Source organism: Mustela lutreola, chromosome X, assembly GCF_030435805.1.
Source record: "Mustela lutreola isolate mMusLut2 chromosome X, mMusLut2.pri, whole genome shotgun sequence".
In the NCBI taxonomy this organism is placed as follows: domain Eukaryota; kingdom Metazoa; phylum Chordata; class Mammalia; order Carnivora; family Mustelidae; genus Mustela; species Mustela lutreola.
In genome coordinates this window covers 25,265,884-25,293,635 of record NC_081308.1, presented here as the reverse complement: position 1 = coordinate 25,293,635, position 27,752 = coordinate 25,265,884, and the positions used below count along the sequence as shown (strand labels likewise).

General features: G+C 38.3%; 1 protein-coding gene across 1 annotated transcript in view; it reads right to left on the bottom strand.

Moving 5' to 3' along the window:
• IL1RAPL1 (interleukin 1 receptor accessory protein like 1) overlaps positions 1-27,752 on the bottom strand; it is a 761,161-nt gene that overhangs the window by 34,705 nt on the left and 698,704 nt on the right. The window contains exons 6-7 of the mRNA XM_059156783.1: positions 27,361-27,493; positions 25,131-25,276 (exon numbers count right to left, since the gene is read on the bottom strand). Of these exons, the coding sequence (XP_059012766.1) occupies positions 25,131-25,276; positions 27,361-27,493 (279 nt within the window). The remainder of the gene's footprint in view (positions 1-25,130; positions 25,277-27,360; positions 27,494-27,752) is intronic.

The following is a 27,752-nucleotide window of genomic DNA, read 5'->3' as shown; positions in this document are numbered from 1 at the left end:
AATAAGCAAGAATAAGTCTTCCTGAGCCACGGGTTAGTCATTTACTAATAAGATGGAAACCAAGACTGGGTCCAAAGAAATGGCATTTTCAAGGAGCTAATTTATCCTGAGATGCAGAGAGTATCTCAAATTTCCCCCAGATACTTCTACAATATTACAGGCAGAAGCCTGGTATTCTTAGAGTGTTCTTGGAAGTGAGAAAAGAAATGTCTTTTATCACAGTCCACATACCAGTACCTGCTCCACAGTTAGTACATTACTTCTATGCAAGAGTAAATTATGTGCCTTCATATTAGAAATGTGGGAGGTTAAAAAATTTCCCATGTAAGTTTTTCTCATTGGTTTATAGACCATGTGTAAGCTCTCCCAAAGAAAATGGTGTACTAGATTTAGTTTCCACATTCTTTTGCTTGAAGCTGGACAAATTCATTAATATGAGTGCTATCTGTTACTGCTTATACATTGGGTCAGGACAAAATTACTAGGGGTTAAATTCTGTTACACTTAAAAGAAATGATTCCAGTCCCACTGATGTATTTTATCTTTACATTACAATGTGAAAGGTGTTGCCCCAGCAAATGTCATTTTCTCTTTGAAATGGGATCTGCTTTTCAGCTCAAGTTCAGGTTGCCTGGAGTGACAGCATTTAAAAAATAAAAAGATTCCATTTCAGCACAATTCAGCATCAGAAGATGGAACGAGATAGTGCAGACCTTTTAAAAATCTGGTTAGCCTTTGTGTTATTTGGTTAAAATGATAGACTCTACCCCCTTTAAGGGACTGAGACTGAATATTGAAAATTGTAAAGCAAAATCGCTCAGCAAAACCCAAGGGAAATTGGCATTTGGTTAAACACAACAAATGAACAAGTGCCAAAGAGTTACATTTAAGGGCACCAGCAGTTATTTAGTCACCGCAATTAACAATAGTCTTTGGAAGCCAGTTTGGGCTAAGGGAAAACACATTGATTATTGCTGCGGTAGTAGACTGCTTTTGGAATAAATTGCTTCAATTTAAAACTAGATTTGCTACAAGCATTTTGAGCAATGACTACAATTTTTTCTTATCAAGACAGTTGGACCAAGCAACCCTTTAAAAGAAACAGCTAATTAAAATAAAGCGCGTGCCATCTCTTAGTATATTGGATTACATTGCAAATAATAAATGCATTTGGTTTACACTAATCTTGCTGCAATTACCTACTGTAGTTTGGGGTCCTATTTTTTTCTACCGGCCTGTACCTGGTCTTATTGTTGGAAAACTTTTTCTGCTAGATGTCTTTGAAGAAGTAAAGATGTTAGCAAAGTAAATCTTCACTAGGAGTTTTCATTTTGTTTCCCTATATGTATTTCTATACATAATCTTGTTTCAAATAGAACTGAAGATTTCAGGTGACTTTTTCTTATTTGGTTCAGCCTAAAATTGCCTCATTCATTATATAAAGTCCTTTGAAATGCTCTGCCCTGATTTATATGCAGTAAAGTGCAACTTTGTGGGGGAAATGGATGATAGACAATCTAATGATCCCAGTTTATTCATTAGCCTCACAAAGTACATTTCTCCTTCTCTCATTGTGTTATAAAGAGCTAAACTTTATAAGGATTTATCCATCCACATAAATTCATATGCATATTTATTTCTCTGGAGCGGTATAACTTATTTGTTCCTGGCAGGAGGATAATTATGCTCAGCCTACAAAGATATTCAACTCAATTCTACAATACATCAATGCAATTTAGAAGCAGTTATATATATATATATTTTTTGGTAACACATTAAGAAGTGAAATTGCTATTCATATAATAGCAAGAAAACGTTTTGGGAAGGTATAAATTAGTATGTAAAGATAGCAGCTTTGCTTTTGCAAAAGTGCTTTCTGGAACAAGGCAGGATATACAAAATAATAATATAATAATGATAACAATAATAATAAAAAGGAAAATGAAAATGCTCTCTGAATGTAGCAGCTTGATTTGTGCATCCAAACATCTGGGCAAAAGATTACCTTCAAAGTGGTATATTTTGTCATTTCGAAAGAGGCTTTCAGCAAAAGTATCGAATTAACTTTTACTTCTGCCAGTCAAGAATGCAAATATGGTCCTTGGCTAGGACCCATCATTAGGGCTTTAGTTAGCCTCAGCTCCCAGAAGCCATAGGAACTGAAGAGCTACATGTTAACAAACTGTTAAAATTTTAAAAATAAAATGAAAGTCTAGAGGAAAAAAAAACATCATTCTTTCCATAGTTAACTAGAGCCTACCCTTAAAACGTGCTTTTCTTCTTCCCAACCAGATAAGAAGGTTACTAAATTTGGTTTTGCTTTCTCCCATGAAGTGAAAGGAATATTCATAAGTGGTATGTAATAAAAGACAAGGTAAGATGAACAATGGCAGTAATCAAAAAAACATGATTCCACGCATTCATGTTAACGAACAAATACATTAAAAGGAAAGGTCTTCCTTAGCCAGAGCAGAAATTCTGTCATTTCTTCTAAAAATAGAAGAAATGATAGAATTAGAAATCACCATGTTACAGCCATCCTAATAATAATTGATTCAGGTAAGAATTATCAACAGATGTTAAAATTATTGGGTGAAAGATCGATGTGGCAGGATATTCACACTGTTTTAAAGTACCTCCCCACTGATTATTTATTAAGGACTGAGGTAACAATGGACACCATTTCAAGGAAGTAACCGAAATTAACATCACCAGTAATGGGACAAATCGATATCATGCACCTCCTGATGGGATGCATGAACAAAGCACTATATCATTTATGTAGTATTCCAGCCAGAAACAGGTCAATACCCAAAAAAGGAGGACATATCAGGCAAACGCAAACCAAGAGACACTGTATAAAAAAAAATAAAATCTGGCTTCTACTTTTTAGAAACGTCCAAGTCATTGTAGGGATCAAGAGCAGTTCCTTGGGCGTGAAGATGATTTTGAGTTAAAAGCAATCCACACCCAGCAGATGTGGTAAAAGCTCTTTGCTTCTGCAACTGCCTAAATTTACATTGGAAAGGAAAGCCTGCCCAGGAAGAGAGTATTAACAGATCTTCACCTAAGAAAATTCTTTGCATAACAGGGCAATCTTTGTTTTTTAAACCCCTTTGTTTTCCAAACTTTGTTACCCAAGCTCCTCCCCTTAGCGGCTCAGGAGGGTCAGATAAACCTCCTGTTGCCTGACTATGGATTCCTCCTACTAAATTCGACATTCTCCCGTTAATCTGTCTCATGCTTAGTTACAAGGACCTTGATGCGCAGAGAAAATTTCTTCCCAACACCGTGAAAGACAGAGAAAGGCTGAGGAACTATTCCAGGTTTAAGGACAGTAGGGAGACTTGACAACTAAATGTAATCCTGGATGGGAAATACAGTATTAGGGGTTATTAATGGGATCACCTTTTAAAAGTGAATATAGGGGCGTCTGGGTGGCTTAGTGGGGTAAGCCACTGCCTTCAGCTCAGGTCACGATCTCAGGGTCCTGGAATCGAGCCCCATATCGGGCTCTTTGCTCAGCGGGGATCCTGCTTCCCTTTCTCTGCCTGCCTCTCTGCCTACTTGTGATCTTCCTCTGTCAAATAAATAAATAAAATCTTAAAAAAAAATTAAAAGAAATAAAATAAAAGTGAATATAGATGGTATATTAGATAATAGCATTCTACCATTTCCAGTTTTTGTGAATTTAATAAATATACTCTAGATAGGTAAGGAAACATCCCTGTTTTCAGAGGATTCACACCGAAAAGTTTAGCCATTGATGTCTGCAATTTACTCTCACACAACATCAATAATATGTTATGTGCTTGTATACATGGTGTCGTTCTATCTTTTTATTTACCTACCCACATTGAGACAGGTAAGGCAAGTGTGGCAAAATGTTAATAATTGGTCAATCTAGTTGAAGAGGATGTATAGAAATTTACTGTACTATTCTTGCATTATTTTCTGTAATGTCTCCAGGTTTCTTTTCAAAATAAAAAGTTAAAAAATGAAAGACAAGTCAAATGATAAGATCGTATTATTGCAAGTGCTATTGTAATTAGAGTGTGCTTTGTGTTGATTAGTCTTGACTTAAAATTTTATTATTTACAGTCATTCTGATGTAATCTGTCTAAAACCTTCAGGGTAATCTTCCAAAAACATGCTGTCCTTGCCTTGGAATTTTCTTCAGTAATTGTTAGCCGATCTACAATGCTAATGGAAGAAAGTCCAAAACCCTTATGTTGGCATTCACGGTCCTTCACTTCTTTAATTGAAGAAGCTAATTAACCTCTAGCCAGAATCATCCCTCCAATGTGAATTGAACTTGACATGTGTTTTCCCAATTCTAGACTGACGTAGAACTTCCCATTTTCATTTATCAAAACCCTACCAGGACTGTGAGGCAAGGCTGACCCACACTTTCAATGAAGCTTTTCCAAAAGTGATTCATTTCATCAGAAAATGTACTTTCTGTAGCTTTCTTGGTAACTTACTACATTGCATTATGTCATTTACTTTTGTTTATGGTTTTACATTATAGACAATTTTTCACCTTAGGACCTTTGCTGTGGCTGTTCCCTCTGACTGGAATATTTCTCCTCCAGATTACTGTATGCTTCCCTCTTTGCTGCTTTGTCTTTGCTCATATCACCTTCTCAATTTGGTCTGCCAAGCACTCATTTCTTTTTTTTTTTTAAGATTTTATTTATTTATTTGACAGAGAGAGATCACAAGTAGGCAGAGAGGCAGGCAGAGAAAGAGGAGGAAGCAGGCTCCTTGCTGAGCAGAGAGCCCGATGTGGGGCTCTATCCCAGGAGCCTGGGATCATGACCTGAGCCGAAGGAAGAGGCTTTAACCCATTGAGCCACGCAGGCGCCCCAGCAAGCACTCATTCCAAATCACAAACTTGTGGCTGCACTTGGCATCCATTTTTCTTTCTTTCTTTCTTTCTTTTTTTTTTGTTACAGCATTACATATGATATAACATAGTATTTAATTTGCTTATTAAATAATGTACCATTGTTTATTATCTGTCTCCCACTGGAATTTAAATTCCATCAGGATTAGTGGACTTTTTGGGTCTATCTTGTCCATATTTTTTATTGATCTATCTCAAGTGCCTTGGAAACTATTAAACACATAATAGGTGCTCTATGAATAGCTGTTGAATAGATCAATGGCTGGATGATTAAGAATAAGCTCAATTTTCTAATAAGAAGTTAATTTTGTATGCATTCTCACTCTAAAACTCCCAGAATATCTCTGTAAGTCATCCTCCCAGCCAGCCAACGTGTCATGAGGTTTAAGCAACTGATGAGGTTTAATTATTAATATGCAGTCTGTTAATTTGGTAATAAAACATCATTTTATAGAAAATGGTCAACTTAACTCTACAAATATAGAAATGTTCTCTCATTCATAAATCGAATGACTATATAGTCTAGTATAGACTTATAGAACTAGGAAACTTTGTATCCATTTGGCATTTAGAAATCAATCATCTATTGTTTACATCTTTGGTAATGCTATTCAGTTTTTTCTTTTCACTTGATGAGGGAGCAGAAGGCAAGCTGAAGACAAAGCATAAGCTGACATCCTGCAACCACACCCTTTCCCCTCACTCTTGGGTGGGACATATGTGATATTCCTCCAAGAAGCTGCCAACTATCTTAACGTTATTGCTTTACTAGACAGAAAAACAACTTTAACTTGACAATGGCAAGGACTCTGGTATCTTGTAGGTCCTCTTTAGCATATGAAAGTTCTTTTATTATTTTTAAATTGTTCTTTCTTTTTATTTTTTTAAAAAGATTTTATTTATTTATTTGGGAGAGAGAATGAGAGAGAGAGAGAGAATGAGAAGAGGGAGGGTCAGAGGGAGAAGCAGACTCTCCGCCAAGTAGGGAACGCAATGCAGGACTCGATCTGGGGACTGAAGGACCATGACCCAAACTTAATGCACTGAGCCACCCAGGCGCCCAAAAGTTCTTTTAAAAACCTCCCTTTTTCCTTATCTCCTCCAACCCCACCGTATATAATCAACTGCTCCTTATAACCCTAGTGCAGCACTTTTTGCCCAAAGGTCCTGTCCCCATGCTTTAATAAAACCACCTTTTTGCACCGAAGACATCTCCAGAATTCTTTCTCGGCTGTTGACTCCAGAACCCACCCCACCAAACCTCACCTATATTCCAAAAACCACATCATATCCCCCCTTAAATGTACTGGGTGTAGTACTTAGAGTTCTAGCAATAAAATGATGAATAAAACAAGCTTCCTACCTTAAAGGAATTCATGTCTAGTTGCAGAGTCTGGCATGTAAGTGGATTATTTAATGACACAGTAATGAAAGCCAATGTCTATTGTGCACTTAAGTTTCACTCTTATGTAAAAGAAATGGTTTACTCTAAGTATCATGACCACAGGTCAGGTGAGCAACTCACTCATGGTGTTTGTGTTTCTACTAGAAGATTTTAGGGCTAAGGATCGGACACTGTGGCACAACCTGGGACAGTGCCTGCAAAGATTTTTGGGAAGTGGTTTGGTACGAAGTACAGAGAAAGCAAATGTATGGCGTGATGGATGGTGGTAGTCAACTAACTGTTCTGGTTTCTCAGTTAGGACAAGTTGTTTGCTTACTTTTTTTTCTTTGTGAAGCAACTAGCAGCACCTTGTCAATAAGTATTTGCTTGAAGGATTTGTGCTATCAATTAAATGAGGCTTCTCAAAATTAGGTCAGAAAAATAGGACCTCCTTCCTGCAAAACTGACATATTGTCCAAAAGCACAATGTGGCATCACTAACACAGACAGCTTTATTGCTGAAAACATTTCCCCGTTGGATTATGAAAGCAGTGTTTGAAATAGGTCTCTCTAAAGACCATAAGGTAGAATGTACCCAGAACAATTACGTATTTGTACACACATACAAATATACAAACCATTTGGATGGGGACTCCTTCATCTTAGGTCTCATAAGATTGAATATGATGAGGAGAAACCAGACAATGAAGGAAGAGACTCTGCTCTAATGAAGAGCAAAATGGGCCTCAGGTGACCAGCTTAGAAGACTGGGCTACTGTTTATCAAGGTGTCAAATTTCACAAAAGCCTAAAAGAAAATCTCTTAGAAGAAAGAGTATTTGCTTTCCCTCTACTAGGAATTTCTTTCTCAACATGTCATACAAATAGACAGGCACAGATGGAATGTTAGAAAACGTCTCTTGAGAGAAAACTGTCACTGAAGGTGGCATTGCCATTTTACTCCTTTTTGTGAAGGGCTGCAGTGTTTATCCTGAAAGCAATCCTCCACCAGAGGATATACTGTCACAGTTAGAACAGTTTGGTCTTCCACTGGGAATGCTTTGGATTGGCCAAAGAACCAGAACATCTGCACTGCTTAGATAACCAAAGGAAGGAGCCATGTTTTCTACAGAAACACTGAACCATTATAAAAAAAATTATGATTTGTAGTATATTTGACTGTTGGAGATTGATTTATAAAATATTGCATATATGTAAGAACTGATTGCATTGCAATACACAAAATGGGATGGTTTGATCAACTTCTGAGTTTTATGTTATTTATCACAATTTTCTCCCTTTAGGGTTTTAATATATTTCTTAATTATTGAAAGCATTAGAATAAAATGTGTTGGGCAAAAGCTGTTCCTTGATTCCTCTCATGAGACAAGTTTCACTCAAAATCTTGGTTATTCCACAGAGCTAGAGACTATTAAGGCAAAAACAACAATCAAATCATATGCTGGGTTATTTCTCTTAAAGGAAGTAACAGAAAATTCCATTTCTTATCTCTCTTGAATCTTTTTGATAGCTCTGTGCTTCCTGAAAACATAAGAGTGCTAAGACAAATAGTGGTAAGTTTGCCTTCCTTTCTCATTTCGTAAACAGAGAGTGTCAAGAATTTAACACTTGTTTACATCTTTTTCTTCTCTCATTAATACTCTCCAAAGAAATAGGCATGGTTTGGGAACTACTGGTAGCAGGATCTAGCATTCCTTGATTCCTCCAAAGGGAACAGTGAACAGCTGCTTAAACCATTGACAAAGTTGAGAATAAAGTGGGTGGTTTGTATAGTTTAGTGGCCTGAGTAGTTGGGAGATAGAAAGGGCCTGTCCTTAGGAAAGCATTCTCTTCTACCAAAATGGCAATAACATGGACCTGCTTCACAAAGACCAAGGCAGTATCTTACAATCTTGCTCTACGTAATGATTTTTGGTGCATGAAAACCAGCAGTGGTTTGAGAAAAAAAATGTAGAAGTAAAGGTGTCCCCCCAAACGTAACATTTTCTAATACAGACAGGCATAAAACGGGAGTGAGAGAGTACATCAAAGCAAATAGGTTTTAATATACTTTTAAAATGTGTAAATAACTTGGTGTGATAGCAAAAAGATGAATGATAGGTATCCTATAATCATTTTAAAATTTGTCCGTGGCTGTACCAAAACAGATTTTTTTTCTCTTTTTATTTTCTGACTCTATGAAACATGCTCAGTGTGAAGACTTTGAAAATCATATAAGAATAATGAGAATAAATGAAAGGTCACATGGGATCATACCACCCTGAGATAACCACTACTACTACTTCAGTTGAAAAAATGTATATGGGTCTTTTTCAAGTGTATTAGGTTTTCACATAACTGAAACATCTAAATGCTAATACTCCAAAGCAGCTTATATTTTGACTTTTACTCTAGACAGTTTAGAATGGAGTTGTCCAAGGTGGTTTATGATCTGTGTTCTACTAAGAGTCTTCATAGTAAACTCTTTTTTCATTTTTTAAAAAGATTTTATTTATTTGAAAGAAAAATATTTTATTTATTTGACAGATAGAGATTACAAGTAGGCAGAGAGAGAGATGAGGAAGCAGGCTCCCTGCCAAGCAGAGAGCCCCACGCAGGGATCGATCCCAGGAGCCTGAGATCATGACCTGAGCCAAAGGCAGAGGCTCAACCCACTGAGCCACCCAGGTGCCCCTGAATGACAAACTCTTAAGCCCAATTTTTTATTCACATAACTATTTATTCAACTATATTTTATAGATGCCCAGTTCAGCAAGGCAAGCCTGGCAAGAATTATTTAACAATACCATGGAGCTTTTCTTTATATAAATAATATTTTGGGCAGCAGTTTATAAATATTCAGTCAACAGTAGGTTAAAACACAGTCCCATAGGGGTGCCTGGGTGGCTCAGTGGGTTAAAGCCTCTGCCTTCGGCTCAGGTCATGATCTCAGGGTCCTGGGATCAAGCCCCGCATTGGGCTCTCTGCTCAGCAGGAAGCCTGCTTCCCTTCCTCTCTCTTGCCTGCATCTCTGTCAAATAAATAAATAAAATCCTTAAAAAAAAGAAAAAGAAAACACAGTCCCATAGTAGAGAATATATGGATTTGAAATTTCATTTACTCTAATTGCACTCTTCTAAAGATGAGAAAACTAAAACTGGTATGTCAATAGTTGACAGATGAAAATATATTTGGATAGTACCAATTTTTATGTGACTACTGAGTTGCCACTGATAGCAGTCTACACAAGAAGATAACCAATATGGAATTTTTTTATTGTGATATCTTTAAAGTAGTCCATTAAGCTATTTTCAATACTGACATATTCAAATAATATACACAAAATTGGTTCATCTGGGGAGAATTAGAAGTGTACTTCTAATTAACACAAGAGGAAGAGAGCATGCCACTGCATAATATGCCACATTGGCATGTGGATTATTTTGAGCTGAAGGCCATCAAGAACCCAACAAACTCAGGAAAAAATTCTACCCCTCCCTTAACTGTCTAAAAGAATTTGAAATAGGGGGCCTAGCTCAGAAAGACAGCTATTAGCAGAGATAATTTTTTCTTAAGCTTTTTTTTTTAAAGATTTTATTTATTTATTTGACAGACAGAGATCACAAGTAGGCAGAGAGGCAGGCAGAGAGAGAGGAGGAAGCAGGCTCCCTGTGGAGCAGAGAGCCCCATGTGGTGCTCCATCCCAGCAGCCTGAGATCATGACCTGAGCCGAAGGCAGAGGCTTTAACCCACTGAGCCACCCAGGCGCCCTTCTTAAACTTTTTTGGAAAGAGTTTTCATTTATTTATTTTTGAGAGAGAAAGAGAAAGAGAGAGAGAGAGAGAGAGTTAGTTGATGTGGAGCTTGCTCCCAGGGCCCAGAGACCATTATCTGAACTGAAGGCAGATGCTTAATGGACTGAGCCACCCAGGTGCCTCTAGAGAGAACTTTTTAACTGGAAGACTTAATAGGCATGACATGGCAAAGATCTGACTACCAAATATCTGCGCTTCTTCTCTCCCTGTGACCTGCCCTCCTCCCCCTTTGATGTCCCAAGCCTGTATAGCATTCCTTAGCTCAGGATGGACAAAAGCTTCAAGCGACTGACTTTGGGTCTCATGCTTTTATGGGGCTATTATATGCACAAAATTATTTTTCTCCTTTTAGTCCATTTTACATCAATTTAATTATTAGACCTGCCAGAGAACCTAGAAAGGAAGAGGGGAAATTTTTCTGATAGCAAAGCAGTTGTGAGTCATTACTCTGAAACTATGGGATGATACGAGTTTTTAAGTCATCTTCACTTTATATGACATACTAGAATTAGAATTCAAAACTGATTTAAGTGAGGCAATTGATGTGTCATTATTTTAGGCTTTGATAATAGCCTCTTCCATTTTAGTTTCCATGAATTTGGCAACCATTACTGGTCAGTACTCTGTACTGCAGCTGCATATCTTACCGAATTGTCATTTCTATTTTGCAGTTACAGGAACTTGTCATCTAAAGATATGAGTCAACTTCACAAACACTTAAAACTTTGAAAACATCCCTACAAAGACCAACCACTTAATTTCACTCTCAAGATTTGCAAAATCAGGTACAGTGACTCAAAACTCAGAGATTCTATAAAATCTGACAAATTGGCTAATATATACCATCAGCCCTACCCAGGGTTTTATATGTTCTTACAAGATTCCCACACAGGGGCTTAACGGCAAGTAGTTTACGAACCATAAAAATGAAGAATAATGACACAAAGAGATGTGCTTTAGGTCACATACAAGTAAAGAGTCATAACTAAAACATTCTCAAGGAAGAGTGTTTCTTCATCACAGTTTACAATTTCTTTTCAGTAAACACTCATTCATACATTTCAATTCATGGTAATGATTCTTGGGTGGTTTAAAAAATGATCTTTTTGTGCTTTCTTAAATATATCACTGGATTTTTTTGTTGGAAGTGAAGTCACCTTGGCATGAACATTATTTTGAGTTAAAAGCGTCCAAACCCAGCAGATTCAGGAAAAGATCTTTACCTCCCCCTCAGCTCGGTGCTTGTACCAGAGATTCCTCTTTAAGAAGTTTCTCTGTATAACTGGGCAACCTTTGTTTTCTAAACATCTCCTTTTACCTTGCTGCTAAAGGCCTTTCTTTCCTTTGTATCCTCTGACCCCCATCCTTCTCTTTAGCACATATAAATGTCATGTTGCTTCGCTGTCTTTGGAATTTCCATGTCTGTGTGGATTCCCCATATGTAGGCTATTAAATATTAAATTTGATTTTCTTTTATTAATCTGTCTCATGTCACTTTGATTCTTAGTCCAACTAGGACCTTAAAGGGTAGAGGAAATTCTTCTTCCTTAAAATAGCATTCAAATATCCATTTCTAATTTAGAGAGAAATCAACCTCCAGATACATTAATCTTCATAGAATACACACTAAAAATAGTGTATTTGCCCTAAAAGTAGAGACAAACAGCTAACATATTTCTTATAGATGGTAAATGTAGTTCTTAACACTAAAATCTAATAAAAGTTTCCATTGTAATTTATTGGAAATCAACACATTTTTTCCTATTATATGACCTGAGAAAGTAGTTAGCATTTTCTATATGTCGTGTCTAATTTCTCACTTTACTGACCTGGTTGTCAAAGTTCGATATACAGGAATTGCTTATTAAAAGTTAAACCTTGCATTTTATAACCCAGTTTTGCCATTTCTCAACTGAGCGCAGGAATTCACAGCTATAACAATGCGCGGCTATCTCCCTCTTCCAAGCAATGTTGCTTTTATTCCCCAGGATGGTGGCAGACATTCCTCTGGCAGCAGTGACTTAACTACTGAAGACAGCTAGCCTAGTACTTTGCCGATGCCTGGCATTTAATACATATTTGGTGAATGGGCATGATTTGTTCCTTCATATGGATCGTCTTTAGGCAGTCTGCTGTAGAGTGAGATTTTGATCAGGATATGCAACATTGTCCTATCAAGGTAATTCTGGGAAAGAAGGGAGTGGTGTGTTGGTGGGTGGTAGTTGTGAAAATGTTATCCCTATTGTGATCTCTGATCACATATGTGAGATAGTGCTCTGTGTGTGTGTGTGTGTGTGTGTGCTAGATGATACTGTGGGCTTCTTGGGAATACCCTCAACGGAATTATTATTTTTTAAGCTGGCTGTTTGTGTGTCCTGTAAAAATTTTCTAACACAAAGATCTGCATTCTAGTGTATTACCCCTGCTCTGATCATAGGTTTACTTGTGATTTATAACTTCTGTTAGAAGCTAGAGACAGGCCTGTTAAAATGAATCGAACTTTTGAACATGTAGGTACAGTTTACCCAGGTTGCATTACTGAGTTTTGCCTCTGTTTTGCAGTCCCTATCATTGACCAATCATATGTGGAGGTTCAATTCTTCTACTATGTCTGGCCTTCCTTACTACACATAATTGAGATTCAGCTGAATACAAGTATTCAAAATAGGAAATTAGTGGTATTAATGCCCATCACATATCTTGTTCCTTCTTGGTAATTGTTATTTGCATAGACTGAGCACTGTATATAGCCTATTTGCACAGGCTGAAATACATATATATATATATATATCCATATACATGTTTTTGAGACACATTCCTAAGTGGATTTCCTTTTTTAAAGAAGGGCTATATAAGAATTCTATCCAACAGTGACGGCCCTCCTGATTTAAGAGGTTAATTATTTAATACTCAAAGAGAGTGCCCTCTTAGACATCTCTCTGAGTAGCAAATGTGTTTTATAAAGCACAATTTCATTGAATACGTGAGGCAAGTAACCTCATTAAGGGTAGAGTGTGAGGGCAATGCACTAATGTTCAAATAGGTTCAAAGGTTTTGACCATGTAAGAAGAATGAGGCAATTAGTTGGATTTAATCCCACTGACTGGCTATATTCCATTTTCATTTCTCTCTCATGGAAACAGTGAACTTAAGAGAGAGCTAGTTGCTGTTCACCTATTAAAAGCTACCAAGTTTATTAGAGGATCTATTGTCTAGGCAAAGACCTCGGTATGCAGTCCACAGACCAGCAGCATCAATATCAATAAGGCACTTGTTTGAAATTCAAACCTTGAGTTCACCCTGGACTAATGAATTCCAATCATTTTTTAACAAACTCCCTAGGTGATTTGTTTGCACTGTAAAGCCTGCAATTGTCAGCAAGCCTTTTTGCTCAACTGTCGACCCCAAAAGTTAAAGCCTAAAATAGACAAGATTGCTTGAGTCTGGCTTTAATTGATGCCCTTTGTCCTTATTTCTTTTTTTTTTTTTCCCAAAGAGATTTGTTTATTTATTTGAGAGAGAGAGAGAGAAAGCGAGAGAGAGAGGAGCACGCACGTGTCCTGTGCCTACCGTGTGTGTCAGGGCGGGGAGGGGCAGAGGGAAAGAGAGAATCCTAAGCAGACTCCCTGTGAGCAGGGAGCCCAATGCAAGGCTGAGTCTCCTAATCCTGAGATCATGACCTGAGCAGAAATCAAGAGTCAGACGCTCAACCGACTGAGCCACCTGGGCGCCACAGCCTGTTGTTCTCATTATCAAACTTAACAGAGGCAATGATGAAGGTATTTTCCAATGATTGGAACATTGCAACCACCACAGCAGAAAAGCCCTGAGAGCAACAGAATGCAGGGAAGACCACAAACAAGAAGTCCTCTCCCCTGCCCATGATCATGGGGTGAACACATACGGAACCCCACCTATGATCATGTACTCTCTGCCTGCTTTCTTGTATACACCCCCACCCCCAAATTCTCCCTATTAAAACTCTAGGTGTCCATCTTGCTGGTGGATAAGTCATTTGTTCAGGCTTGAGCCTGCCACCTCCCTCAACTGCCAGTACCTGAAATACATTTCTCCCTTTCTTTTTTCCTAAACCTTATCTCTTGAGTTACTTGCCATGAGTTTATCTGAGTTTGTTCCACAACAGTGTTGGCAAACTCAGCCGGGATCTATGCTTTCAATTGGTCCAGCCCCCTTGGGATTCCCCAGGATGGAGCAGTTGGCCTGGGCACTGTCCCAGGGCTCACACATTCATTTCCTGAGTCAGTGGCTATGATAGATCAATTAATAACACAATAACAAAAAAAAATGATTGTGAAGCCCTGTCTACAGACTTCTAGTTGACTCTCCAAGAGCGGAAACAGAAGGAACCTAATTTTGTGAATTGCAATGACGTAAGAAACACCCAACTGTTAGCTAGGATGCAATAGGAAGTCACTCAAATAAGAGAGCTAAAAGCTATTAGCTGAAGGGAGGAAAGGGGACAAAAGCAGGGAAGAAGTGTGTTTTGTTTTTCAAGGAGACACCCAATTAGATGTTTCACCTGATAGTGCCTTGCCAGGTGTGTGTCCCCTGATGGCCCCTTATGTGAGCCAGTCTGAGCCAGACTCGAGCTGAGGACGTTTGCAGAAGCCCCTCTAAGTGGCCCTGAAGTTAACTGTAGCTCATTAAAATACTAAGATCTCCCTTTATGGGCAGTTTTTGGCCATTTTTTTGAACTTCAAACATACACTATATGCTCTATCATGTTGACATGCTAGGTATGCACAATTGAACCAAAGAGTGCCTATGGAAGCCTCCTGCCCCCATCCCCTAATACACCAAATAAAAGCTTTCTGTACTAACTCCTCCAGGAAGACAGTGCTTTGAGAGCTATCACCCTGTCTCTTGTAACAAGTAATAAAAAGTTGTTCAATTGTGCATACCTAGCATGTCAACATGATAGTGCATATAGTGTATGTTTGAAGTTCAAAAAAATGCTTTTCTTTCCTAACAAAGACGCTGCTTGGATAGTTTAGTTCACACTGAAGCAAACTGAATGACCAAAATGACTAAAAGGCAAAACTATGCTGATCAGGAAAACCAGAGATCAAGAGACTTTTGAAAAAAATATTCCAGGGCTAAGGCAAAGATAAGTTGAATTTAACCTCACTTTCTTTTTTTTTTTTTTTTTTTTTTTTTTTTTTTTTTTTAAAGATTTTATTTTATTTATTTGTCATAGAGAGAGAAGCGAGAGCAAGCACAGGCAGACAGAGTGGCAGGAAGAGGCAGAGGGAGAAGCAGGCTCCCTGCCAAGCAAGGAGCCCGATGTGGGACTCGATCCCAGGACGCTGGGATCATGACCTGAGCCGAAGGCAGCGGCTTAACCAACTGAGCCACCCAGGCGTCCCTTAACCTCACTTTCATCATATACTTTACATCTAAGGAAAATAGCTCAAAAGGTTGGTTTTCATGCCTGTAATTTTGGTGGCAGTCAAACAACCTTGTTGAAATGTCCATATCATGAAACTCAAAGGTACAAAATTACTAGTATCAGACAATTTGTGCTCCTGGGGTAATAGCCACCGAGAGTATTTTTTGTTTTGGCATTAGTTATCAAGAAAAAAAAAAGGAAAGAATTGAGGTCAGCTGTTTAGAAGTCTTTCACAGATGAGGAGCAGAGAAGCAAGAAAAATGTTACAGGCTAGGAAACATTTTGACTGCAAAATGTCAGATATTATCCAAGGAGAGAATTTGTTAAACTTGGGGACTCTGATTTGGAGATGCTATGGCAACAAAATTAAAATTCCTTAATATTTGGGCATTGCACAGGTAATAAAAGGACTAGAACATACACCCCCAAACATGCTTTTTTTTGGCATATGGATTATTTTAAGCTTATTATTATTATTATTTAAATGTATTTATTTTTAAATATTTTAAAAAGATTTTATTTATTTATTCGAGAGAGAAAGTATGAGAACATGAGCAAGGAGGGGAGGGAGAAGCAGCGTCCCTACGAGCAGGACGCTGGGATCAAGACCTGAGCTGAAGGCAGATGCTTAACCAACGGAGCCACCCAGGCACCCCAGAGGCTATTATTATTTTTTAAAATTTTTAGAAGATTTTATTTATTTATTTGTCAGAGAGAGAGAGAGAGAGGGCAAGAGCACAAGCAGGGAGAGTGGCAGGCAGAGGGAGAAACAGGCTCCCTATTCATCAAGGAGCCTGATGTAGGACTCATCCTAGGACCCTAGGATCATGACCTGAGCAGAAGGCAGATGCTTAACTGACTGAGACACCCAGGCGCCCCAAGAGGCTGGCTGTTTTTAAGAATCTGCAGACATAGGAATAATTTTGAAAACCAAGAAGTTACCCTTTTGTGAAAGATATTTACATTTATAAGGGAAATCTCCATTTGTAAGGGTGTCTCCCTTTCTTAACCTGGAAGAGCCCAGGACTCTAAGTCTCTGAAAACTCTTATCAATGGAGAAAGCAACAACTTAAATCTGTGTAACAACCACACGCTTGATTACTGTGTTTCTCCTGGAAATCTCCCATAACTGGTTCTCCCACCCCAGTGTCTTCTTTCATTTGTAGCTGGAGATGGTATTTAGGGTCGTTGCTTATGCCATTTCAGGCAGTTACATCAATTTTTCTGGCTATCTCCCTGGCATACAGGAGGGTATGCAAGTTATTAAACTTGTTGGTTTTTTCCCATTAATCCGGTTTGTTATTACAGGGAGATCTCAGCCAAGAACCTAGAAGGGTAAAGGGAACATTTTTTTTTCCTCCCGAGAGCAATAACTCAATAAAGGTGGCACTTTAGTGAATGCCTGTTCAGTTTTTAATGAGTCATTGTCTTTCTAGAGAGATGCTACCACATAGAGAGGTAGGAGGTTTTGCTATCTGGGCAGTTTGGCTTCTCCATATTTTGAAGTCAGTGATCAAAGATGTCAGATATTGAGCCTGAGAGAGACTTAAACAGTTCTGTGATCTTATATCTCTCTGTAAATAAATACACTAGATAAATACTAGTAAGGATAGGGGCATATACTCCAAAAATGATTCATTACAAAAAGGGATAAGGAGTCCACTAGGTCTAATTCATCTGGCTGTTTTTTTTTTTTTTTTTAAAAGATTTCTTTTTAGTGTATGTAGTCAACAGAGAGAGAGACACAGTGAGAGAGGGAACACCAGCAGGGGGAGTGGGAGAGGGAGAAGCAGGCATGTGCTGAGCAGGGAGCCAGCTGCAGGGCTCGATCCCAGGACCCTGGGATCATGATCTAAGCCAAAGGCAGAAGCTTAATGACTGAGCCACCCAGGCACCCATCATCCAGCTTCAAAATAATGCATCCTAAATGATGTACACGTTAATTACATTACTAAAGATATTCTGGGGACTAGGGAGTTTATTGAGTAAGTCTAATTTCTATTGATTACATTTTCTGGAGGGAGAAAGTGTGTGTATGTGCAAGAAATAAAATGGGTTTGAGAGGGAAAAGAGAAAACCTAGATGTTTATCATTATTAACTAGTGCTGGTCTCTGAGACAGATACTTTGCTAGTTCCCAAACTACTTCATGATGAATGGATTGCCATATTATTGTAATCAATATATCTAAACATAACCATTCAGAACAGGATTGTTAACGAATATGCCCTTAATGTGACAGTTTCAAAGCTAAGCATTCCCTAGAAGCGCAATTCTATATTAGGGATGCTTAATATCAATGCAATTTAAAAAGTAGATGGTGGCATTTCAAATTATATTGGTTTTTATTTCCTGTTCATTTAATTTTATGAGTGCCAGACACATAGTAGGTTCTTAATGATTATCATTAAATGCATGGATAAATGAATAAAGTCTCTTTTAGGACAGCATATTCAAAGTAAAGTAAATCTATCGTAAGGTAAAATATGGAATCAATAGCACTGGAGCTAAAGCTGGCCATTTTAATACAAGATAAATTAGACTTAAAAATGAGATTTACAGGGGTGCCTGGGTGGCTCAGTGGGTTAAGCCTCTGCCTTTGACTCAGGTCAAGATCCCAGAGTCCTGGGATCAAGCCCCGCATGCAGGCTCTCTCGGGAGCCTGCTTCCCCCTCCTTCTCTGTCTGCCTCTCTGCCTACCTGTGATCTCTGTCAAATAAATAAATAAATAAATCTTTAGAAAAATGAGATTTGCAGGAGTTTAATTTTTTTTAATTTTAAGATTTTATTTACTTATTTGACAGAGAAAAAGTGTGTTTGAGAGGGAATACAAGCAGGGGGAGTGGGAGAGGGAGAAGCAGGCTTCCAACTTATCAGGGAGCCCAATGCAGGGCTCAATCCCAGGACCCTGGAATCATGACCCCAGCCGAAGGCAGATGCCCAATGTCTGCGCTGCCCAGGCATCCCCAGATTTGCAGGAGTTTTTAATAGAACACATTTATTATTGCCTCCTAAATTACCCAGAATATCATGTAGCTGGAGCAGAGAAATGTAATGGCTGCTAACATTTACTGGGTGATAAATATGTGTCAGACAAGGCGATACATATTGACACTAATTTAGTTTACTTAATCTTCATAGCTATTCTATCTGGTAGTTACTATTATTATTCCCATTTTATAGAAGAGATTGAGGGTCATAGAGATGAGGTGATTTGCTCAAGAGAGTGGGACAGGACACTTGGTTCCTGGACCTGTTTTGGAAAATATAAGCAGGACTATAGTTGGTATTAGTTGTAATTGTTAACTTAGCTCCACATTCTGTTTTGTTCCATACTCAATTATGTTTTATGCACCTCTTTTTTTAAAGATTTTATTTATTTATTTGACAGACAGAGATCACAAGTAGGCAGAGAGGCAGACAGAGAGAGAGGAGGAAGCAGGCTCCCTGCTGAGCAGAGAGCCTGATGCGGGGCTCAATCCAAGGACCCTGGGATCATGACCTGAGCAGAGGCTTTAACCCACTGAGCCACCCAGGCGCCCCTTTTATGCACCTCTTAACCTCATACATGATCAATGATTCATTTTGCCTTTTTTATCCCTATTCTTTGATTGTGGAAATCTAATATGGAATGGATGGCAACATTTATTTTGAGGTATCTGATCATAGCAGGTCCCAAATAGTGCCTCCCTGTCTGGAAGAATGCTGTCCCTTGGTTCAACAGGGCGAGGCAGCTTTGGGAATGATCCTGGCCTTCTTGATAGGCTCTCCTTCTGGTAATAAAGTTTTCTTCACTTCAAAATCAGTGTCTCAGACATTCACTTACTGCACAAACTACTTTAAATTTGGTAACAATAACACAGTCAGTACAAAGAGAGTTGGGTTTTGAATACACAGCATTGCTACAGAGTCCACACCCTTAACCATTAAGCTGCTTTGGTCCAGATAGTAAACATGTGCACCCTGGGAGGCCATCCAGAGTGAGAGTCTGGACAAAACACACAGTGAGGAAGAAATTTAGGACTGCCTGATGGTTTTGTGAGTGGCGGTCCTGAGGCTAGAGCACATTGCTGCTGGGTATTGATCTGAAGACAGGGAAAACATAAAAAATGGAGGGAACAGGAAAGGTCAGGATTTTGGAGGGAAACTGAAGGTGAAAGTCAGTGTTGGATACATGCCAAGTCAGGCAGCAGAGAAACCTAAGCAAAAGCAAGGGTAAAAGATTCAGAGACGGAAACATGAAATTCAATGACATATGGGCAACAGTGGGAATGAGAAATAACACAGAAGTGAACGTGCTACCTCTGTGCTTTCGTTCTTTTCCAAGCAAGCTTCTCAGGTCAGGCACTAGAGTGAGGACTGTAAGCACCATGACCCTTGCCGGTTCATTTTGTATTTCCCGTTCACCACATAATCTAGTTCTCTGTAGGAGTATGTGAAATATATCTATGCTGCATATCTGACATGATCTTAACTATCCAAATCCATTTCCTGGCTGCAGAAACCAACAATTTTGAAAAAAAATATACATATATATTTTTTTTTTTGGACAGACAGATCACAAGTCGGCAGAGAGGCTGGCGCGGGTGGGGGTGGGGGGGAAGCAGGCTCCCTGCTGAGCAGAGAGCCCAATGCAGGGCTCAATACCCATCCCAGGGCCCTGGGTTCATGACCTGGGCCGAAGGCAGAGGCTTTAACCCACTGAGCCACCCAGGGGCCCCAATTTTCAATATTTTCATAGAAACTTTTTTCTTTTTTTAGAGACTTTATGATTTTTAAGGTTAGGTTTGTTTGTTTTTTAAGATAAAAGCCTGGGGAAAAAAAAAGATAAAACCCTGGTCCAGAATCCAGCCTAATTCAATCCTAGCTGAATCACTGTAATATCCTCACAGCATTGAGGAAGACTCATTTAATACAAGTGAGTGATAGCTCAAAGAATCCATAAGAAGGGTAGCAGGTTTCGCCATCCCAAAATATGCCACTTGGGCTTGAGGATTATTTTGAGTTAAGGGCAATCAAGACATAGCTGACTCAAGAAAAACTTCTAGGTCTTCCTTAACTACCTAAATGAATTTAGATAGGGGGCCTGGTCCAGAAAGAAATCTATTACTTGAGATAACTTTACATCTGAAAGTCCTGACTATTCGATAGAACAAACCACTAATTACCCAACATGGGCTCTTCCTATTGCCTTGTGAATGACCCACCTCTCCTTTGAAGCCCTAGGCCCCTGTGCTATTCCTCAGCTCAGGACAGCTTTTAAGCCTCAACTGCCTTACTTGTCTTTGGATCTCATATCTCTGGGACTCCCATATATATGAAATTAAATTTTGTTTTTCTCCTGTTAATCTGTCTTATGTCAATTTAATTATTAGACCAGCCACAGAACCTAGAAAGGAAGAAAGAAAAGGTTTTCTACCCTGACACATAACACCCATCGGAAGGCTCGGACATCATTTTTATTACATCAATGATACTGAGTAAAAGGTTAACAGTAGAGGAAAAAATGCTTAAGAAACTTGCACAAAGGTGTGTCCTGGCAAGTTTACTTGTCAGAAGACCTGATGATTCTGGTTTGTAAGGTCTGTATGCATCAAATACTTTAACATAGGTCTTTTGGGAGGTTTTAAAAATGAAAGACTTTGAAGGCCTGTAAGATAAGTTAAGGGATTTATGAATAAATGGCAGGAAATTATGAATACTGACATCTTCTAGTTCCTTCTCTGAGCTTTAGTCTTCTGAGTGACACAACAATTCATCTGATAATTACATAATTGCTACCATGACAATAACTTGACTCTTTCAGGAACACTGTGATCAAAGACCACAACTATAAGCCTACCATGCGTTGTGTCTTGACCTTCTGAACCTCACAGGGCTGGGGAGCTTGCTGTTATCCCACCTGTTAACCAAAGTCCTTTTTTTTTCCCAAGATGATCAGGATAGACCATTTCGCATGATTATAAGCATCTCAAGGGCAGGAGATTGCATGCCTTGCTTTTTTGGTGAGTTGATGACTCACTCTTTTCCCAAGGCTCTCTTTGAAGGAAGGCACACATTAACTTTATTTTTATTATTTTTTTTAGATTTTATTTATTTATTTGAGAGACAGCATGCATGAGAGGGAAGAGGGTCAGAGGGAGAAGCAGACTCCCCACTGAGCAGAGAGCTTGACAGGGGTCTCAGTGACCTGAGCTGAAAGCAGGTGCTTAACTGACTGAGCCATTCAGGGGCCCTGCACACACTAAGTTTAAAAGGGGCTTCTGGAGTACATGACCTTGAAGAACACTTTTTGGCTTCTTTTTTTTTTTTTTTAATTTTTTAATTTTTTATAAACATATATTTTTATCCCCAGGGGTACAGGTCTGTGAATCGCCAGGTTTACCCACTTCACAGCACTCACCAAAGCACATACCCTCCCCAAGTCCATAACCCCACCCCCCTTCTCCCAACCCCCATCCCCCCAGCAACCCTTTTCGCTTCTTAATGCTTTTATTTTACTAAAAACAAAATGCTCTCTCAGTATAAATACATATTTGAAAATCGTTGTGGATTTTAGTGTTAAAGACTGCTCCAACACTGGCCACAGTTTTTTTCTTCATGTTTAGGGAATCCGACAGTATTGGGAAAGTTTTTCAAATAATTTCCTTGATTCTTCAATCATCTATTTTTGTAGTCTGAAAGCCTTTGTAGCTGTGGGCAACTTAACCTTGGGCCACACATGCTAAAAATAGCCTGGGGGTGTTTGACCCTTCCTGGCTGTGTGCTTATCCATAAGAACAGAGCATTAATAGTTTATCCTCCTTAGAAACAATTCATTTTCCTTCTTTTCTCTTTATGATGGTGTAGGGGCCAAGGGCAGGCCACCACAAGACAGACCACTCTGGCATGAAGATTATTATAAGCTGAAGGCAACTGAGACCCTGAGGGCTCAAGAGAAACTTTTGCCCTTCCCTTAACTACATAGAAGACTAGAAATTGAGGGTCTTTTCCAGAATAAGGGTTATTAGCAGAAATAAGTTTTATCTGAGTGATCCATCTGTATGGCAGGGTAAACATCTAATTACCAAACATCTGTTCTTCTTATCATTTTGTGAATTACATTCCTTTCCTCTGAAGTCCCAGAGCCCTACCCCCTTCTTAGTTCAGGATAACAAATATGCTTCATTTTGCCCGTCTTTGGAATGTCCATGTCTGTAAGGATTTCCCATACGGACACTATTGAATTTGATTTTCTCCTGTTAATCTGTCTCATGTCAATTTGATTCTTAATTCAGCTAGAAGGACCCTTAAGAAGACAGGAATTCTTGGTCCCTGACAAGCAATTCTTTACTGTTACTCCTACCGAGTCCTAAAAAGAAATGCGTTGTCCAAGTGAACAGATTTTTATATGTGTCCCCTATCTTCTCTCCACTCTTTCCCTTCTTGAGAAATAATTCGGACTCTTTAATTAGAGCATATTCAAGAGAGTGACCAAGATGGTGGAAGTACTGTATCATCAGAAAGGAAAAAGAAATAAAAGAAACTAAGCAAGTTGCATCAAGGGAAGTAAAGCCTCGGAAGGATCATGGCAAAGGTCCACAAACTTTTGATGGGCTGTTTTGGGGCAGAGATTAAAAGTGTAGAACTGGGGTCAAGGGGTGGGCAGATAGTGAAATAGGGATGCTTTCTAATAGGTTTTTTCAGAGATAGAACTGGCTTCCTTGAGAGGGAATATGATCCAGTATAAAGTGACTGATCACTTAGCAATATGTTATGGAATGGTTCAATTAAATGTTGTTTCTGTCCTTTCGTATGTATCATATTTCTACGCTCAACTCCTTTATTGACTATATATGTTAAGCTACAGAAAGAAACAATCATTGCTACCTGTCCTTACTTTTCCCCTCTACTCACATCTCCCAAAGGTAGACTCTTTTAATATTGTAGTCTCCTGACAACAGAGGTGTCTGTTTTAATAGCTTTCAGTAGCATTGTTTAAAGAGAATCTATTGCCCAATAAAGTTGGAGGGGGGCAATCTTCAATGTACTCTTTCTTTTTCAACCTCAAAGCGTCTAGGATTAAACTTGTGTTTTGAAATTAAAATCATTATAAATTTGCTGAGTAAGAGAATGCCAAGTATACTTGTTCCCAAAGCTGGAAACTTTTCACTTAGCATAATGTAGGAAAAAAACCACTTTTCTTTTGTATCGCACATGAAAAATTTCTGCAATGAAGGCAAAGCTCCAAGTTCACAACTGTTTTGTGAAAAAAAAAAAAAAAACAAACAAACAAACAAGCCCAAACTGGAGTCATTTGCCTCCCCTCCCCAATAGCAAACCAAGACTTAATTACAGTTTTGACCTATCTCAGGAGTGTGACCTTTTAAAAGTCAATTTGAAATTTCCCCGATCAGCACCAGTGACTTCATCTGCATGATAAAAAAACAACAACAGTAACAACAAAAACCCCTGCCGGTCCTTGTACTCAGCCCCTAAAGAAAGTGTCCAGGCTTGAACCAAACCTTTCTTTATTTCTCTCGTTAATAATTTCTTGCACCACCCTCCTTCCTATAAAAACCTTCCATTTTGAGCTACTGCTCAGAGTTTCCCTATTCACGAGTCATTTAATAAAGCCAATTAGATCTACAAATTTACTCAGTCGAATTTTGTTTTTTAATAGTCTCCAATTTGAACAAATTCAATATATATTTATACATATTTTAACCCTGTGCCTACTGTGTTGGGCTTGCTGTGGAATCAGATTTTAGTGCAGCAGATATGGTACTCAACCAAAATCTATCTTCCTTGAATTATCATTAATGAATAATAACTGAGCGTTAGTTTTTTAATGACTAATCAATTAATTACTGTTAATCTTGGGAAGATACTACACATGCTAAAGTTATCCAAGCCAGAAAAAACTGTCAAGAAGTACTGCAATGGGGAATCCCTCAGACATAATTCTTAACACTAAAGGAAGAACCTTCAAAGAAAGAACACAATCTTTGGGGCACCTGGGTGGCTCAGTGGGTTAAAGCCTCTGCCTTCAGCTCGGGTCATGATCTCAGGGTCCTGGGATGGAGCCCCGCATGGGGCTCTCTCCTTGGGGGGGAGCCTGTTTCCTTCTTTCTCTCTGCCTGCCTCTCTGCCTACTTGTGATCTGTCTGTCAAATACGTAAATAAAATCTTAACAACAACAACAACAACAACAACAACACAATCTTTGACTTAAAGTTTCCCATTATTTTTGATTGATTTGTTAATTTCCAACAATAATAAATAGCATTTAACTTCCTATCTCCTGCGTACAAGTTCTGTGCCAAGCTCTTCACATTTCTTGTCTTCTTTCATCCTTAGAACACACTAAAGAGTTGCCACCATTGTTTTCCCATAGGGATGTGATACGCCAACCCCAAGATTCTGGGTAAAGCCCAACAAGGGATTCATATTTGATTCTCTAGCCTGAGCTAGTCATGCATCCACTGTGTTATCCATTGCGAAGGCCCTAATGCTATTGTGCTTATTTTGTTTAGAGTAAACTGATGTGGAAAAGCACAGTATTTTTTTGGTTCCCAATTCTTTCCCTCACATTACAGGTTCAGGACTACTCAAGCTTAGAAGGTGACACTCACCCCGTTTGTGAAGGAGAACACTGGCGTGCCGACGTCCATTTCCATTTTCAACATAACAGGAGTAATTTCCCAAGTCACCTTCTTCTACAGAGTCCACAATTAATGAGATGGAAACTTCCTGTTCCCCGAGATGCTCCTTGAGAATTCTAAAATATAAAGGAAAACGAAACAAAAAACCCCACACAAACATACACAGACGTGAAAGAGAAAAAAAAAATTAGATGAATCTAAATCTGAAGTGAAAATACCTACAGCATCTGTGCTTTAAATTTGGCTACGGTTGATGCTATCGTAATTAAATTATATTATGCGCTTTTCTTCTTCATTTCTAATGAGGAAGCTTGTTTTTGGAGATGCTAATGAAGTTGCAGTTAATTATATCTCTTAGCAGGACAATCACACTGTCATAATAAAGAGGCGAGAAAGACCTTAAGAAAACTTTACAAACTGCTTTCCTTTTAAGAAATATGATATAGTAAAGGTGAGAGAAAAAATTCTAATGTCTTAGGCTGGAAGACTAATTATATAGGTCAGTTTGGTTTAGTTTTTTTTGTTTTTTTCAAAAAAAAAAATAGAAGATTTTGGAGCTGTTTTGACATTTCACTTGAAAGTTCTCTAGCCTGGCTTTTTTCCTTTTTTCAAACGATACAAATCAATTGCCTATTTTAAAAGAATCATGAAATTATAAGCCCATAGACTTAATATTCTGAGGAGGTGCTTAATTCTAACATTAAAATGAATGGTAAACACTAACTTCACTGTCAAAGGGTTTCATAATCTTTTAGAGTGAATGGAAACCTCCAAGTGAGGCTCCCTTTCCCTGCGTGGAAGGTTTCCACCTCCACCCTCTCATCTGTTTGGTAACTCATATTGCACCATACTTCCTAATGTAGAATTACACCTTTCTAGACCCTTTCTTCAGCACCCACAAAAAGAGGGGGAAAGTTAGGAAGTTTATTTTTCTCTTTTAACGTTAACATCTTAAAGTATATGGTTAAAGGATAATAGCGAACTTATAAATGTGAAAAATGGTACAGGAATGTTATAGCACGTATTGGAGAATTGTCCATCTAGGTATTTCCGAACCCAACTGGAGTGCAATATTCTTGTGTATTTGTTTCCAGGAAGAAGATCCCAATAAAAATAACCTTATATGACAATTTTATGTTTTTTATTTGCTATTGCAAAACTTTTTCACTTACACCTTTGATCAGGTTTTAAAGATCCTCACATTTAGGAAGAGGAACCTTAGCTTAAATGCTCATATATACCCAGAAGATGTGACCTTCAGATCGGTGAATGTTTACACACGATCAGCATTTTGATTCTGTTATAACTTAATTATTATTTATAATGCTTGCTTACTTATACTATGATTAAAGATGAGTATCTATGTCCAAGCATAAGTTTAGTTATAATTGAATACCTCAATACTTAAAAGTAAATGCATAAATAAGTTTTTAAAAAGAGGTTTAAAGATTACACCCTCAAAATACATGGTATTTAAAAAAAAAAAGATTTTATTTATTTACTTGTCAGATAGCACAAGCAGAGGGAGAAGCGGGCCCCCAATGAGCAGGGACCCCGACGTGGGACTTGATCCCAGGACCCTGGGATCATGACCTGAGCCGAAGGCAGAGACTCAACCAACTGAGCCATCCAGGCATCCAAATAGATGGTATTTTTTAATGGTCATTCTTTATCATTCCCACTATATTAATATTTAGACCTAAAGTAGGTCTAAAAAAGACAATGAAAACATTTTATGTATCCTTTATCATTCTTATCAAGTGCTTTATGGTCTACTTGATGGCTCAAATATGTAAAAACACATAAAAGGAAATGAAAGAGACTGTGTTTGGTTGAGTCCTTGTTAATATTTCTTCTTGACAATTTTCTAAAAAAGAGCTCATAAACAAAAGGCACAATATCACATTTTCCACATTTGATGGCATTTTGGTCTGTCTCATATTTAGTTTATTTCTTAGGGAAAAACTCTTTTCTATTTCCCTTAAGTTCTTTGCAAATGGCATTCATGTTTTGCAATTCTACAGTCAGTCTCCACAGTGTTTTGCCTCTTGGCAATTCAATGTTGAGATATTTTTATTATAATAGTAACCCCCCCCCAAACAAGGAAGACCCCTTTATTTTCCTTTAGCTCACTTTCTGTTCACTAACAGAGCAAATGTTAACTTTGACTGTACTAGTTAAAAGAAAAAAATATTTTTACCTAATGTCACTTTCCCAAACTCGATTTTCATCCAGATCTTCAATAAACTTCTCTCCTTTCATCCAGTAAATTAAAGGACTGACATCTCCACTGTACCCAAAGAAAGCTCTGCAGGTTAGATTAGCTGAGTCGCCTGCAGAGAGAAGTGATGGAAATGTGTTATAAAACTATTTGTACACTCTTCTTTTAGGCAAACTGGCAGGTAACATTTTAATCACCTCATTGATTTAATGAAACATTTACCTAAAATGTTTTTTCAGCTATTTTTAATCCTTGTCAAATTTACAGAATATGTGCTTTTGACAGCTTGTTTAATGAAATGGGAGTTACTTGTACGATTTTGAAGAAAACTGGTCAGCTATTTTAGAGAAGGTTCTTCCAGTTATGCTTGC